We start from the raw sequence: 17,320 nt of genomic DNA on the forward strand, positions 1-17,320 counted from the left end.
GTGGTGCTGTGACAAAGATCCAGGTGTGGTTTTGTGACTTCTTTTTTTGTTCTGTGTTTTTGTGTTTTGTTTCTGTGTTTTCTGTTTATCAAGGAGTGCTTATTTCTCTTTCTCATGCCATGTATTGGAACGTTTATCAGAAGATTTAAAATTGACTTGTATTTCTGGCTGTACTGGTGATTCATCCTGCTCTACAGGAGAGGGAAATGAGCCTCTGTGCTTCCGTTTCTGTAATGTGCATATGCTGGCACCCTTGAAGGGTTTCCAAGCAGTGTGAGATCTGTGGGTGATGCCATAAATGTTACTATTCTCTTCTTTCTCCCTTGCTCCATTGTATCTTCCTTCCTTCTTCTTTGGAGTTTCTAGAGTAGTTCTAGCTGTATCCAAATGTCCATGTTTATGATAAAGGTCTTTGCTTCTGCATTTGTCTGGTGGTTTTGTGTGCCTTTGTTGCACTTTGTCTATGTAAGAAGTTATATGATAGCTTAAATTGGAATTTCCACAAAAAGAGGATCCTCTGGAATGAGATGGAAAATCACCCAGCCCGTTACAATTAATAGAGAATTTTATTCTGGTTTGGCTAGTCAGAACTTCCTCGTCTGTCTCTCCATGAGGTGTGAAGAAGGATATCGTAGTATTGTATGTGTACTGAGAGCCCTCTGAGTTCTAGGTTCAGACTTGGACCTAATGGCATATTTTGTTTGTGCTCCTTTTCATATCTTAATTTTTCCACGGTCCCGATTCATAGAACCTTGTTTCATGGTGACCTTAAAACCTGCAAATGTCACAAAACCCTTTGTACTCTTCCCTTTTGTTTGCCACGCATTCCTGCGTGCATGCTGCTCACTGCAGTCTGTGACCTGACCAGTAATTGGTGGGCTTAGCGGGGCTTTTATCACTGTCCCCAGGTTCCCCTTAAGAGAAACTTATACACACACCCCCAGCTCTCCTAGTTTCAGCGAGCATGTTCCAGTGCTGTGAATGAAATCAGCATTCGGTGTAAGTCATCATCCTTTCTCCTCTTCCCCTTCCCTTCCTGCCACCTCTTGCAGTGTTTACCAGACTCTGGAGTACTAGACCATAATTAGGCTGCTTTGCTGGGAAGGACAGGGAAACGGTGGCTTTTTTCCTCTAGTCTCTTAAGAATGGCCAGGCTTGACATCTTTTACAGAGGAAGGTTTGGTTGACGGACAAAAAAAAAAGTGCTGCAGAGAAACTACACCAACCTTGAGTTCTGTCTCATGAAGAAGATGAGCTCTCTCTGGTACACGTCAACAAAAATGATCTGAGAGTAGCAAGCCAGTTCATGAAACAAGCAGTATCATCAATTTCTGTAACAAAACTAAGCCCATTTTCTTGTTCCGCTTCATGCCTTAGTTTCAGGAGGTTTTATGTGTCTTTAACCTTCCCTAAGCTCCAAAAAACCCATGTATACCTTAACCTGAGTCTATAGAGACCTGTAATACTTTATTTTTAAATGATGAATCCCAAAAAGCAGGCTTCGTTTTAGATGGAAATGTAGTAGAACACAATTATAGCTTTTATCGGGGGGAGAAAAGAACAGTTTGTTCTTCTCCCTTTGGGGAGGTTTCTGAAAAGTTCACACGTTTATAAGTGTTGTGTGCTTTTTGCTGGAGGCAGAGGAGGAGAACAGGCAGTTCAAGAAACAAATCTCTTCTGCTGTGACTGGCAGCATTGACAGGATTCCAGGGCAAGTCACATCGGCTGGCTTTCACGCAGAGCCACTGGGTGAAGCGGGTAGTACTGTATTTCTGCAGAAAATGTGCTAAACTTGTCACACGGGCATCTGAGCAGCAGTAACGTATTTTCCTGATAAGAGCATTATCTTTGTGAAGGTTTCGTTGCTCTCATGGTGACGAGTGTTTGTTTCCTACTTGAATTACTGCCTGCTCATGAATTTTCCCTCTTCCCACCCCTTTCCAAGGAGTACAATTTTTTCCCATTTTAAAACCATACTTGATACGAAAACTGTTGCAGAGATTCAAATTTCTGCTTCCCTGCTGTAGTGTGGGACACACTGAGCATGGGCACAGGGTCTGTTCTGTGGGGCGGTAGCTGGGCAGGTTGGCACACGTGTAGATAGGATCAGCCTCAGAAGACAAGGGAAGAATGGCTTGTAAGGAGGGGATGAGAATTATTATTCCTGGGAGGGCTGGAACTAGCTGAGCACCTAAGAGAGAGCTAAGAACATTATGAGGAAAGGGAGGGACAATACCTCTAATACAAATCAGAAAGGCTTTATTAGATCATCCATGGGATAGCTTGCTTTTTAAACTTCTTAGGTAAAGGACAAAAATCTCTTAAGCCAATTTCTAAGGGAATGAAGTTCTGCATGTTAACTATTCGAGCATCCCTGTATTACTCAGGGTACGTAAATATTTTAAACATTACCAGTACAGTGTTTTGAAGGTGCTAGTCATGGACCTGTCATCTAATCTCTTCCCTCCTCTTTTCTGTGGCGCGTGAAATAGCATTGTGCGCACTCCAAACAGGTGACATCACGTGGCAGTAATTCCTGTGGTGTTTTAATTTCTTCCGTAGTTTCCTGTGGACATGATGAATGCAATTCCAGGCAGCAGGCAGCGGAATCATGTGCACAACGAGAGAACGTGCGGAGTGATCTTAACTCATAGCCATTTGAAAAGGGGAAGACTACGGCTGCAAAGCTTGAATTACCACTTGGTGATGTGGTGGTGTAGCTTCTGGTGAAGCGAGGCACCACGACAGAGGAATTTTTTGTAAAGAAGTTACCCTTAGTGAAGGCTCCTTCAGGAATTGGACAGTGGGCTGCGGTGTTGGTTTGTTTTTTTTGGTTGTTTCTTAGCAGGAAACAAGACATCCATCCATGGGGATGGGTGATGATGCATTAGCATTCTTTTCTGCCCTCCCCTCACACCGTTCAACCTGCCTCTTCCTGCGGATGAGTGCAGCCACGCTGATGGGCAGCATTCCACCGCCGCAGTACCTGCCCCTGTCACTCAGGCAGATGTGCACAGAATGAGCACAGGCTTAAATAAAGCATCTGAAGCTATTTTTCCGGTCTTGTTCGGGCCTCCCTTGGGAGGCATTCATTGTGTTATGTAAATGTACTTGCGGTGAAAACTAAAACGGCGAAGGGTGCGGTGTCTGAGAAAATGGAATATTGAATGAGGATGAAAATCATGAACTCAATCTGCAGGGCATCTATTTTGAGGTTCTCAAGAGGCATTGTAAACAGAAGTGACCAAAGGGTCTGGCGTGCTCTATTTTGAGAAGGGGAAGTGAAAATGCTTTGAACTTGAGCGATTTCTCACTTGTCCCCCAGCGATTGTTTGATAGAGCCAACATTAAAATTCAGCTCTCATGTGACTTTCATGAATCATGGCTTTATCCTTTTTTTTCTTTCTTGGTCAGTGCTGTTCTCATAATAATTACAGCTCTGAAACAGTAGGGGGGGGAAGCTTTGGAACTGTATAGTAGTACCAGCAAAAGGATAAATTACTTGTAAGCTTTGCTGGGAGATATTTCATCCTCAGTGGTGTGATGCACGTGGGGAGAAATGTATTCCCTCCTGAAGGCTCCTGAAACCACCAAATAAGCCTCTTGTTTTATCGTTCCAAGCTTCAGCTTAAGATGCAAGTTAAATACCTGTCGAGCTGTTGTTTTACCAGAAGTACAGCTGTGCAAGGCCTTTGGATTTTATGTTAAAGCTTCCCTTGCAAAGAGGAGAAATGGGAGTGATGTGCAGAGGCTTGGTGTTGAATAGTTTCTTCAGCTCTTGGCAGTTTTCCTGTGCCAGCTTTTTCCTGGGCCAGAGGAGGCTTTCTGTGAGCTGCCCAGACAGCCCGTGTCCTGCCAGCTGTGTTGTGCTGTGTCTGGCATTCCAGACCGCTGCCGTGAATGCACGCTAACCCAACCCTGATTCCAGACAGAAATCCCAGGCTGCGTGCTGCTTCCTGCCCTGTCTGCTCCCAGCCCGCTTTGTCTGCTGCGTGTCATGATGCTGTGCTTGCATTTCGAGTTGGTGCTGTTGGCAGACTGCATGCTTGCAGGAGTAAGAGGGAATTTGCCCCAAATACATTGCGGCTGGAGATAGGGCAGAGACTGTGCAGTGTCTGTCTCGGCACAAATGCATGAGATGCATGCTGTGGGATCAACGAGCCAGTTGTGCTGGTAGGACTTCCCAGACAGCAGCCTGGGAAAATGGCAGTGGCTTTGAAAAGGAGGTGGGGTGTTCTGTTAACATGAAAGGGAATGCCAGAGTGTTAATTAATGCCTGGTGCCCAAATCACAAGAAGCCAGCACAGCTGAGGTTGAAGCTGAGGTTGTCGTTGGTGAAACAGTTATGCCTGACCTCTGTAAGATCCATCTGCAAAAATCTTCTGCTTAAAGCTCTCTTGTTTAGAAACAGGAAAACAAATCCCTCACAAGTTAACTATAGTCTATGGAAAGCATCCAGGCTACCCTTCCTGTCTTGGTGTGATGAAACTCTTGTTTTCCCCTGTAGGAGGAGTAAAAGTGTCTGATCCAGGCTGTTTTGATTATCTTGTTTCTGGAGTGGTATCAACTCTTGTAATTGTTGCAGCTTTGTGTGTTGCACTGGGAGGCTTTTTTTTGTCAGACTTTCACAGCAGGAGTTATGCAAGTAGTAACCCTGTTCTTTCTGAGGGCTGTCAGAGTGAGCATTTCCCCCCAGCCCAGCGTATAGGCCTGTAGAAGCACGATCATGTCATTGAAACATGATTTCTGTTAAAATTAATAGGAAAGCTCCCGTCCACACTTGTGGTGAGATACATCTATATCAGTTCACGGGTTTTAATCACTGCTGCTATCGTAATGTTACTCTTGACATGGCTGAGTTACTTATGTGTGAAGGTTAACAGGTCCGTAGCTGTCTGCAGCTCAAGTATTAAAGACTTGTGCTTTTAGGTTGTGGCTTGGGTGAGCAGCTGCATAGGATTAGCATTATGTTATAGTGATTGACTTGGAAATGATGGAAGTCAGTCTGAGATCTATTGGCACTTCAGTAGCATACGCAAAAAGTGCCCGTGATTAGTCTTGTGAAAAATTCCCGTTCTTTATGCTACCCTGTAGACGTTGAGTTGATTGCTGAATAGTGGTGTTTATCTATGGTGCTGTGCTGCACCCCCAGCTTTGTTTAAAGCTGTAAGAATTTTAATTGGAGGGAAAAAAAAAAAAAAAAGAAACCTGGAGGGGGTAGGATCCAACATCCCTTTGAAAAACATTTGAAAAAGATTGTTTTCTGGTGAATGTCTGGATGAAGGAATAAATGCCATAGCCAAAACATAATAAAATCAAGCCTGTAACTGTCCTGTAATGTCAGATTGATACCTGCAGTTTGTATTCCTCTGTACTGTGCAGGATAACATGGTCTTATTGCTTGCTTGGCTGGGCCTAGGCAGAATACACTGCAAGGGTATCTGCTGCTCGGTATTTCTCCCACTAACCCAAGTAGCTCAGATCACTTTGCCCTGGATGATTTCAGAGCTTTGAGGCCCTAGATGTGAATCTGTATGTTTCTGCAAGCCAGAGTTTGTCTGATCTGTTCTATATTTGGTCAGCCAGCTTTGGGGATGTCTCAATATGCACGTGACTTCAACAAAAAAATTACAGTAGCAAAGAATGCTAAGTTTCTCATGCTAATATATCTCTTGTTATGCTTCTATTTCCAGTCAGCCACTACATAAAAAGTCTGATGCAACCATAAATTTGCTGCCTAGTTTTAATCTTCCGTTTAACCGATATTTTCTTTGCCATTTGTTCACTAAACAAGTTGGAAAATGCTTACTAATGTAGAAAAACACTGAGAAGAACAAAACAGGAAATGCTTGATATTAACAAGTTTCATGTGGCATTTATGACTGCCTGTTATTTATGCATATTTGTCATAAACATACGTCATCTCTTTTTCAGGTTCCTGAGCAGCAGCCAATTACTTTATGTAGTGGAGCTGAAGATACCAAGCATTATGAGGAGGGCAAGAAATGTGTGGAAGAATTAGCATTGTACCTCAAACCACTCAGCAGCGCAAGAGGTAATTCCTACATAGTTTCCTTTCAAAATGAAATATGGAAACATGTAACATGCATAGCAAACTGTCCAAATGACTAGCTAGTCTGTTTTGGGGAAAAAAATGGATATAGGTCTAGTTGAAAAATGACCGGTGGTTGAAAGCACTCCTAGGCATTAGGGTTATATCTTCACTTGGGGGAAAATAAATTCTAAGTCCTTATGTCAAAAATAACACCTAGAAAAGGCTGAGGCACATTTGGCCTTGGTACAGTAAGTTGAGACAAACTTAGTTGAACTGACCTCATTAAACTAGGTAAAGCTAAAAATCATGGTTTGACTTCTGCTTTGCATGTTTGTGGCAGAGGAATAAACTGAAACGAGAATTATTGGATGTAGAACCTACAAGAGAAATAAGTAATACTTCGATATACAAGATTACATGCAAGTGCAGGTCTGTCTGAGTAATCTAAGGTAACAAATTGAACTGAGTTCCAGAGTATGTATTTTACCTAGCTTGCATTTGGTGGACTTGGAAAACCTGTCAACCCTTCTTAGATGTAGATGCAAATGGAATAGGAGAGGTGAGCAATTTGGGTGTCAGGCTTCCAAAACCAGATTTTTGTGAAAAGTTCTCTCAAGCTTTTTCAACTTGTACAGCACCATAGCAGTACCATAACCACTCTGAGTAGAAGTGGCCTAACGAACAAGTCCCATGCTGCAGAACAAACTCAACGGGCTAGCTCTGTGTCTGGCAACTTGTTTCTTTCACCTGCCCTCAGTGGCTCCCAGCACATCTGTGCTTTTGTTCACGTGAACACATCTGTGCATTTGTTCACGTGAGCTCAAAAGTGTTTGGTTCATACCAATTTAGTTGGGGTAGGTCAAAGCAGTGGAGATCTCTACAGGTAAGATACTAAATGTCTGAAAGCTAACAGGTGGTTAAAGAAGGCAGTGATCCCTGAAGCCCACGAATAAGGGAAGGGCTTCAGTATGATCCTGTCCTTGAGGAGATACCTGGGAATCCATAGGGGAGGGTTCAGAACAGACTTCCTACATGGGGAGAGAATCTCTAACATCTTAGAGAGCCAAAGCAGTCATAGAGAGAAAAACATCAATCTGTGGGAAGGCTGACTGCATGGAGCTGTCAGCTTGTAATGCTGAGTGAAACAAACTGACAAAAACGGACTGGCAATATCCCTTCTCTGTGGTGTTCTGTTTAACAAAGTGGACATCGGGAGAACTAGTTTTGCATTTCTCCAGCATGGCAGCTGAAGGCTGGCACAAGAGGAGGAGATAAGAGGTAGCTTATATTTTTTCTGCTTCATTTTATTTTGAAGGTGTGGGTCTTAACAGTACTACTCAGAGCGTTCTAAGTCGTCCTATGCAAAGGAAACTTGTGACACTAGTTCACTGCCAGCTAGTGGAGGAAGAAGGACGGATCAGAGCTATGCGTGCTGCACGGTCGCTTGGTGAGAGAACAGTCACAGAGCTCATTCTTCAGCACCAAAATCCTCAGCAACTTTCTTCCAACCTCTGGGCTGCAGTGAGAGCCAGAGGGTGCCAGTTCCTTGGCCCAGGTAGGTAACACACATGTAGTACTGCTTGTATACCAGAAGCAATTCAGTCCTTCCTAATTCTGAGAAATGGACAACCTTGTGACTGAAATTGTCCAAGTGATTTTTATTGGGCACTGGCCTGATTTCTTAATGGTAGGTCTTCAGAATTAATGGTATAGCTGTTGGGCTGTTGTCGTGGACTTCTCGCTTTTTTAGTGCGTTTGCAAATCTTCTGTAAAATTCAGAATAATCAGTGTCCTTTTGTTCTTGTGATAAAGTAAAATATAAAATAGTCTCTATGCTGTCATTTGGAGAGGCAAGACCCTTCTAGAAAAAGTAAAGGGCTGTGGGAAGAGATCTGGTACCCATAGGGTATGGGTGTGACAAATTATTTATTTATTTATTTATTTATTTTAAGTTATGTACTTAGAAATCTAAGAACACTAAATCAAATTTGCTTAAAAAATAGTCTGGTTACTGAACATGTAGAGTTAACGTTCTGAGTACCAACAAAAATTAAAGCTGTGGAATAGGAAGTCAGTTTCTTAAAACAAGTTTTTTGTTTGTTTGTTTGTTTGTTTTGTTTTTACCATTGAAACAGGTAAAGGAAGAGTAACCTTAGGATGCTAACCTTTGCACTGCTGCAAGGATCAAAGAGGCTTGTTATCTAGTCAAATACTTGGTGGTACATTGCCTGATATATTTGTGGGGACACTAACTGCTTTTACCTGCCCAGGAAGCAGCCTTGTCATGCCTCAGTATGGCAGCATTCTGTGCTGGGAAAGGTGTGGGAATAATGCACTTCAAAAGCTCTTATACTAGAGTAGAGATACAGACAGGAACGAAGAAGTCTTCCTATCATCTGATACCCAAAAGAGAATAAAGCAAAAAAGAAAAATAAGTAACAATAATAAAAGAAAATATTTCTCCAGTCACAGTCTGGTAATCTGGAAGTACATGTGTGTGGCTCATAGCTGGTCTCACGCCCTTACTTGTAGGGAAACATGAAACAATGCAGAGATCTTCCTAGGTCTTCTCTCATCTCTTTGTTTCTTCTCATTGCTTTCCCCCCAGCCATGCAAGAGGAGGCTTTAAAGCTGGTTCTGCTAGCTCTGGAAGATGGATCTGCTTTGTCACGGAAGGTCTTGGTTCTCTTTGTGGTTCAGAGACTGGAGCCGCGATTTCCTCAGGCTTCTAAAACTAGCATTGGGCATGTTGTCCAGCTTCTTTACAGAGCCTCATGCTTCAAGGTATGAAGAAGATCCTGCCTGGAGATTTCATAATGCAGGAAAATAACAAAAGATCTCTCAATTTAAAATTAATTTCAGTACACAATGTACATTAAAATGTACAAAATTTTGTACATTAAAATGTACAAAAATGCGTACAAATGCACATTTTTGTTTTTCATTGTCAGTTTTCATTGTCCTGTACCATTGATTGTGTCTAAAAATATGTATGGTTATAAGAAATATTCCTAATCAAGTCCCAGATGTGTTTAGAGAGTTCTTTCTCCTACATCTGTGGTGGCAGTGTAGGCTGAAATTGGAAGTTTAAGCTGTAAATCTAAGTTTTGGTGCTGTCCAGGCTTGATGGATGCACAGTAACAAAACCTGTAAGTCGGCGTGACTTATCTCCTTAGAAGAGTCTTAAAGCTGGAAAATCTCCAGTTCTGTTAATTGAGTGGTGATGTGGGTAGAAAGAAAGAAATACGAGGAGCCACTGGAGTACCAGAGTTGTAATAAAGTGAATTTAAGCTGCTAATGGTGCGTTACTCTATTTAATGGTCCATTCCTAGGTGCTCTACTTTGATGTCTTTCACTCTTGTTAAATCAGAAAAATGCTTTGTTGCTGGTACTGATACCCTAAAACAAAAATCTGCAATACAAACAAAATACCTTGATGTGAGAAGTAAGGTGTAGAGGCTGTGAAGTCGTTTATGAAGTCTGATACTGCCACCAATGTTTGGGTCAGATTCTAAGTAAATTATATTTGATATCAACTGCAACCACCAAGTGGACAAGTGTTATTTTAGTAGGAACCACTGGGGTGTTGGCTGCATACTATCGTAGTTCAGTTTCATTTGGGAGGAAGAATTTACTTGCTGGCTAATGATTTCTCTTGCCTTGGAGTTTACGTCTGCTTATCCTGCTTAATTGTATTTGGCTTGTTTCTTCCCACTAGGTGACAAAGCGTGATGAGGATTCCTCCCTGATGCAGTTGAAGGAGGAATTTCGGACTTACGAAGCTCTGAGAAGGGAACATGATTCCCAGATTGTTCAAATTGCTATGGAAGCAGGTTTACGCATTGCACCAGATCAGTGGTCCTCCCTGTTATATGGAGACCAATCTCACAAATCCCACATGCAGTCTATCATTGATAAGGTAAAGCCACCTAAAATCAGCCCACTTTATCTTCCTTGTAACTGTTTTTAGATTTATATGCTTGTAATTTGAATGCTTGCGTGTATATATACACATTGTACCCAGGTGTACGCATCCATTAATCATTTGCCCTATTATTTCAAAACCTGTTATGGCTTGAATAATTATAGTAGTAACCTAGTGAATCTTGCTCCCTCTGCCATCTTGCTATCTCTTTCTTCTTTACCTCTTTCAGCAGATGAGGAGCCACAGGGGGTTAGCTGCACTGGAGTTAGCTGGGAGGTGTCCTTTGTGAACACATGATAACTGTGAACGTGGCAAGAGAGGTTCATGGTTCGCGTTTTCAGGCAGGGAGCTAGTCAATAAGTTAAAAGAAAATCAGTCTCCTAGTCTATACCTGAATGAAGTAAGAGATGTTGAAACATGTTTCTTAAATACAATGACTTGGCATTTGGAAATGCTCAGATCTCTTTTAGGTTAGAGGGAACATTTGTCTTACGTTCCCTAAAACATTTAAAACGTTCCCTAAATGTTTAAATTAGGGGATTTCCCCCGGAATGTTAGGCAACACATAAAAGTGCCTAAATTAGATGGGAAGAACTGAACTGTAATGCTTTGAACAGTTACAAAAGCTGTGAAATGATTGCTGTGGGTGCCATTCAGGAGGATTGGCTGCAAGGACTGCTACGTATTCATGTATTTGCCCACATTTTCACGTGTTCTGACAGAGGACATATGAAGGCTCTAGGTAGAGTTAAAATATTTTTAAATACTGAACATGTGGGGATGTTAGTAATCTTTCTCCTTCTACTGTCTTGCTCTTTGCTGTCTGCTGTATTTGGTGTAAACCAGGATGTGATCCTGTTGGTTCAGGGACTGGAGATACCAGACTGTTCAGAAACCTTATTTAAATGTTCTCTCATATCTGCATTTCTTTCTGGGTGCCAGTACAACACTGAAAAGACAGGTTACATTGCTAGAAGTAAAGCCAGCTTGTTTCTATTTAGAACCATATTTCAACCTCTGATGTCAAAAAAGGGCATGTTCATAATACCATAGAAGGAATTTAATACAAGGTGCTGAAGTCAGCTTGCGCGAGGAAAAAATCAGTCCAGTTTTGTAAGGCAGCTCTGTGATCTTGTGGAGCAACCATTAGAAATGCTGAGGATTGCTTTGCCTGTAGAAAGTTAATTATTATAATTTTTTTAAGTTGCAGACCCCAGCCTCGTTTGCACAGAGTGTTCAGGAATTAACTATTGCTCTTCAGAGGACTGGAGATCCAGCTAACCTGAATCGTCTTCGACCTCACCTTGAGCTCCTGGCAAATATTGATCCCAGTCCAGGTCAGTCTAGATGTTTTGCAGGGCTGGGGAACCAAAAGAAACTATCACTTCTAGTTTAACAAGAGGAGCCTTTAAGGTGTTAAGGGTTTAAAAAATTGTTTCTCAAGTGGAAGGAAACATCTTCCGTAAGTCAAACGTAAGATTCTCAAATGGTGTTCATAACCAACCTGGGAACAGCGATGATTTGTGTGAGAAAACTATTTTGAAGCTAAAATAAATTCAAAAGAATGTCAAGAATAATTTTACAGCTTCTCAGAAGGTATCTTCCTTCTTTGACAGAACTAGGTGAGCATGGATGAGGATATTAGATAGATACAGTTCTTTGAGATTACACGGTGTGTGCCTCATATTAGGTTATTCTAACTGGAGAGACGGGCAGCAGTCTTACTCCTCTCCTTTTCCCTATTTACTACACATGCTCCTGTTGGAAACCAGATTTGCAAAGCAACAGGTTTATCGTTAGAACCCCTAATGCAAAGCCTTAGCTGTCAGTCTGAATTTTTTTCCTCTCCAGTTCTTTCCCAGAGCAAATTTATTTACAAACTGGGGAGATTCCTTAAGAAAACAATTATAGAAAAGACAGAAGCTGGGCAAGAATTGGTCTTAATGAGACAGGTGTGTTATGCTAAGGAATTTATTGTTTTCTTTGGTGATTTAGAATTCTGTAGAAGTGTGAACGATGGTCTGGGAAGGGGAAATTAAGCTGGAAAGAGCATAAAGGGTAAATGAAATCTAAGATGTTGACATAGGAGAGATGGAAATTGTTGGAAAAGTCAGCAGCAATATGAGTATGGACCCCTTGAGGGAGTAGGGATGGAAGGGATAGTGCTGTATTTGAAGTTTTATACCCACTAATATTTGGAGAAAAAAAAAAAAAAAGCAAGTGTGTTAATGCCTAAACTGTGACATCAGGAGATGAAAAGTTCTAGTTCTTAGTTTCTGTGTGTTTAAGCAAATAAACTGACCTTTCAAATGAAGACCAGTTGTGTGAGAAACAAAGCTTTCTCACAGTTGTACTTCACAGTTAAAGGCAAGACAGTGCTTTCTCGCAAATCTTTCATATTGTAACTAGTCAGAGACAAAACAGTGTGTACTAGCAATTTGTTAGCCAAAGAGTGGTAAGGAAAGTGGAATCGCTAATAGCCTCTCTGGAAGTTTCAGTAGGCAAGTCTGATTTTGAAGTCAGTGCTCTGCTGTGCTTTTGAGTTGCTTCCTTGCTGTTCTATAGGTACATTGCAGCTCCTCTACAAGTATCACGTACTTGTGAGCAGAACATAATTTTGTTAAACATCTTGAAAGGCATTTAGAGAAACACTTGGAGGTCCTGTGTATTGCAGCAGAGTGTGTCAGCACCCAGTGGAATTGTCACCTGCTGGAATAGATTAAAGGGTTAGACAAGTATGTCAGTCAGCTAGAAAGAACAAGTACCCCTCTAGGATTAAGCCTGAAATTTATTTGCAGTGCTTTGTGTTAGATGCTCTGGTGCATATGCTAGCCTTGTGACATGTTTCCATGTGGGATACAACAATTTTGGTTGCTGTTCAGTGACTGACTGCATGATCTAGGCCAGTGACGATGGCATTTATACAGAACAATTTTGCCTAATTTGTGAAGTGGGATTTTTCAGACGGATTTTCCATTACATGAAGAGTTTGTACGAGGCATTTCCTCTGGAGTTCTGAGGGGTATGAAAGCTCTTGTAAAAGGAGATTTGACATGCTAATAAATGGCTAATAAAGTGGTCCATTTGATACTTTGTGTGGTTCAATCTTGACTCTATAGATGGCTTTATTCATTAGGTGGTACATATGTCTGAATTAAAGTGCTTAATCCTTGTTTAATGACATTTATTGTCAAGCTTTATCAGAAGCAACAAAAAAAATGTGATACTGGTGGTTTCTTAGTAACCTGGTTTTAGAAAATCCTTCTCACTTTTTTTTTTTCCTCCTACATATGTTCTGTTTCCTGTCAATGCTATAGATGCTCCACCTCCAACATGGGAACAACTGGAAAACGGACTGGTTGCTGTGAGGACGGTTGTTCATGGCTTAGTTGATTATATCCAGAATCACAGCAAGAAAGGAACAGATCAGCAACAGGTAAAAGCCAAATCATACAAGAAAAGCTTATTCACAAATTTCATCTGGCTCTGTCTAATAGCAGATGTTTGTTAACATCACCTGGAGAGATTTGGTTTCACAAGGAGCAGGTTGAGAATGTTGCTACTCTTTCATATTTTAAAAAAAAAAAAAAAAAAAAAAAAAAGTTGCATAAATTTGCACAGCTCACTAGGATGAAAAGAAAACAATCTGATCAAGCTACAAGCGTAGGGTTGTGAATTAACACTCCTGATTAGAGTGTGGGGAGGAGGAGCTGGGGTGCCTTGCACTGTGATCTGTGGGAGTTTTCATGTTTTTAATGACACATTTCAGCCAAGTCACTCTGTTAATGAGAAGAATCTTACACCTGTATTTAATGGTGTATGAAGTTTAAAGATTTGGGAAGATTTCATATAAAGGAACTGTCTGGGTTTCTGAACCATTTTTTTGGTTTTCAGAAATTGATGTTGCCAAATATATACTAGCTTATCTCTGTTATATCTTACCATGTGTTCCTTTGATCTCATTTTGTTGTATAGCTAGGTTGATCTAAATGCTAGCTGCTGCAGAAAGACAAAGCTGCTTATCATACGTTCCCATTCCCTCTGCATTGGCACTCAGCCTCCTGGAGAGCTGGTTCAGGGAGCTGAACAGGTAGAAAGATTCTCTTAGGAGAAGGGGGAAGAAAAATCAAAGTAAACTGTTTCATCTCTTTTACCTTTTTGCATTCTAATGAGCACAGTTACTGGCAAGAGGAAAAGCAGTAGGAATATCAGTGGGAAAAACAGTAGGAATCAGTGGGAAAACAGTGAAGGTTTTTGTTCTGGAGAGGCTATCGCCTAGACCTGGTATATGAGGGAACACAAAACCTCCAGGTGGAAAGCGGGATATGTGCTGAGTTTTGGGCAGAGTTTTGCTGGCTAGCAACAGTGGCCAGCAGAGGGCTGTGCAGCTCATGTACATTCTGCCTAAATCCTTTTTCACTGTAGTAGATAGCAAGAAAAAAAAAAAAACGATCTGCAGATGACTTCTTACAGATTTGCATCTTCTGGCTGAGTTTCTCACAAAGCAAGAGTCTACTTTTACAGACCTTTTCCTTGGTGAGAAGTCTGATATGGAGTATTTCTGCCTCTGACTGATGTAATTTTGTGCATTTCAGTAACTTTAAGACCACCTCTGGCCTTCTGTCAAAATTTACTTACAGATTGGAAAACAGGCCTACATGCAGATGGTGAGATTGCAGCAAGGCATTGTGTATTTGTGAACTAACAGGAATCCAAAAGACAGCCTATATCCTGATGATTTCTGTAGGAGTAAGACTGAATCCTCTACTATTAATAAAAATAAATATTATAGGTAATCAAGAGACTTTTAGTCCAAAGGAGGACACAGAGTGTCTTGGTGAAGTTTATCTCTCTCACAGAGATCAAAGGGTTACTCAAGTGCTGTTTCTGAGCTAACAGAAAGCAATGGAAAAGTAACTGACCAAAGCGTGTTATTTTCCATCTACCACAAAGCCTGATCAATATTTGGCAATTTCTGATTAAGCATGGTAATGTTTTTCCCCCGTCTATATCAGTTTTGTTCACTTAACTGTTTCCAGAAACTTAGAACTATGTTCCAGTCAAGATCCAGTAATGAATAAACAAGTTTTAAAAGCCTGATAGTGTCTCAGTTGTCAAAATAACTATTCTTTTAATCTGTTCTTTCTGTTGAACAACCAAACATCAATACTGCTCCAGTTGCTTCACATTAGACACCCTTTGGAATGTTTAAATTGAAGGAGTATTCAACAGTCATGCCTCAGTGTTTTAGTAAGAGGATACGTTCAGTTCTTGGTTAAGTGCACTTAAATGTGGTATCTTTCTTGTGTTTTTTTAACCTTGCCAGCCTCCTCAGCACAGCAAGTACAAGACATACATGTGCCGAGACATGAAACAGAGAGGAGGATGTCCCCGAGGAGCCAGCTGCACCTTTGCACATTCACAGGAAGAGCTAGAAAAGTAAGTGTACGAATTATTTGCTTCGCCTTATCTTTAGGATTTTTTTTTATCGTATCTAGGAATGAGGAGAGGAAGCATAGTTTATCTATTATACTGGCAAGAAATAACATGAATTTTTTACAACAGACATCTGTTTGGTTTTGGAACTGTTTATTCTCAAATACAGAATATTTTGCTTTGTACAACAGCAGCTTGAAAATTTGACATTTCCACAAGAAGTGTTTGAGATGTTGAGGGTAGGCTTTTTTTTGTTTACTATTTCTTAAGTGTGGCTTAAAATATTGCTAGATTGCATCTGTTGTGGTCAGTTCTTTATAATTCTCATCCTGGCTTTTTAATTGGGTGTGAGAGACAGGATGATACTGATAGATTTCTTAAAAAAAAAAAAATCTAAAACTGGAAATACTGATACATGCTGTATAGCATGTAATGCATAAGCAAAATGGGAAGAAAAAAAAGCAGAGCACATGGTTTTAGAATGACAAAAGTGGTTATTCAAAATCACAGAGAATAGGACTTCAATACTTGTGCAGAAGCAGTTTATTTTTTATTATTATTATTTTTTCCCTTTTGTCATAGTATTAAGAAAATGGAGAATGGTAGTGCTGCTGTTTTGGATGGTTAACAAGGGTGGTGAGTCAGTATTCTCACCTCCAAACTAGTCGTGTATGTCAAGAAAGACAGTTCATCGGGTTTGCAGGTGGAGGAGGCCTAATTTATCCAGACTGGATTGTTTGCCTTAATAATAATGTTATCCTGGGGTGAAGTGAGGTGAATGTTGTGCTTCAGGTTGTAGTGGTTTCTGTAGGCGGTTGGAGTACTTTGAGTTCTGATTCTTCCTCATGTCTCTTATCTATGCTTAATTCCTTTGAGCAAATACTACATTTAATTGTTCTCCTTTTAGAAATGTTTAGTATGAACAATATGCATGGGAGAATATCTGAGATGCATTTTTGGGGGGAGAAAATTGCTGTTGCTATGTAGGTCCTATAAATAATAGGATCTTCATTGCAATAATATACATATATACAGCTTTAAGTTTACGAGGGATGTTATAGGGTAGTATGCGGTAATGCCTTAGATTGCAAATTACAATCTAGACCTGCTTAAAAAGCAGCTGATTCCCCTCTTGTTTAGGGATGAAGACCCTGTTTGCATAGGTGATTGCTAATTTTTTGGTGTTACAATAAATTTGTCCTGCACACACTGCAGCAAACATTCATAAATTTGTTCAGAAAAATCCAGAGGGCAGCACTGTACAACTTGGTTTCTTGCAAAGCATTTTGTTGTGCAAAATACCATATGAACTCTTCCTGTCAGTTTTGATCTGAATGTGTGTTCATATATGATTGTGTCTCTCTTTTGAGCGTACTGTTGTGCTCTAGATGAATGAGCAGGGCTGTCTGGTCATCATCCTCTTGCGAGTTGCTTGCAAACCTTCACAGAAAAAGGGTCAGGAGCTATCAAATACTGCATCTCTAAGAGACCTAATAGGAGGGAGATGACCAGAAGTAATTGCTAGGCAGAACATGACAGTGGTTTCCCAACATCCTGTTGCTGCTTTTCAGTGGAAAACTGGTTTGGGTGTTGAGCAGGATGTCCAGGTGAAGCAGTAAGTTCACCTGGGGAGATCACTTCAGCTCACCTCCGTGTCTCCCTCCAGCTGACTCACTCACCTGACAGGAGATGCCAGAATAACTTTGGAGCAGCAAATGATTAGAAAGCCACAGGTGGTCTGACCCTACTCAGGTGCTTATAGTGTGGTGATATCCCTGTTTGGTTACTCCTTTTTACACATTCTGAATGATGCCTGCTATCACTACTGTGTAGTGTGAACTGACTGTTTATGTGGGTAACCCAGCCAGGAAATAGGGGTGCTGCTGGAGAGTTGCAAAGTTAGC

The 17,320-nt window shown here is 40.9% G+C and overlaps 1 protein-coding gene across 16 annotated transcripts in view; it reads left to right on the forward strand.

The window, feature by feature from the left end:
- RC3H1 (ring finger and CCCH-type domains 1) overlaps window positions 1–17,320 on the forward strand; it is a 63,097-nt gene that overhangs the window by 24,243 nt on the left and 21,534 nt on the right. For 15 of the 16 annotated variants that reach the window (XM_035332526.1, XM_035332536.1, XM_035332533.1 and 12 more), the window contains 7 exons: window positions 5,935–6,055; window positions 7,371–7,610; window positions 8,664–8,839; window positions 9,774–9,974; window positions 11,185–11,317; window positions 13,298–13,416; window positions 15,307–15,419. In XM_035332526.1, the coding sequence (XP_035188417.1) occupies window positions 5,935–6,055; window positions 7,371–7,610; window positions 8,664–8,839; window positions 9,774–9,974; window positions 11,185–11,317; window positions 13,298–13,416; window positions 15,307–15,419 (1,103 nt within the window). The remainder of the gene's footprint in view (window positions 1–5,934; window positions 6,056–7,370; window positions 7,611–8,663; window positions 8,840–9,773; window positions 9,975–11,184; window positions 11,318–13,297; window positions 13,417–15,306; window positions 15,420–17,320) is intronic. The other variant, XM_035332530.1, reaches the window with a different exon arrangement.

Source organism: Oxyura jamaicensis, chromosome 8, assembly GCF_011077185.1.
Source record: "Oxyura jamaicensis isolate SHBP4307 breed ruddy duck chromosome 8, BPBGC_Ojam_1.0, whole genome shotgun sequence".
Classification (NCBI taxonomy): domain Eukaryota; kingdom Metazoa; phylum Chordata; class Aves; order Anseriformes; family Anatidae; genus Oxyura; species Oxyura jamaicensis.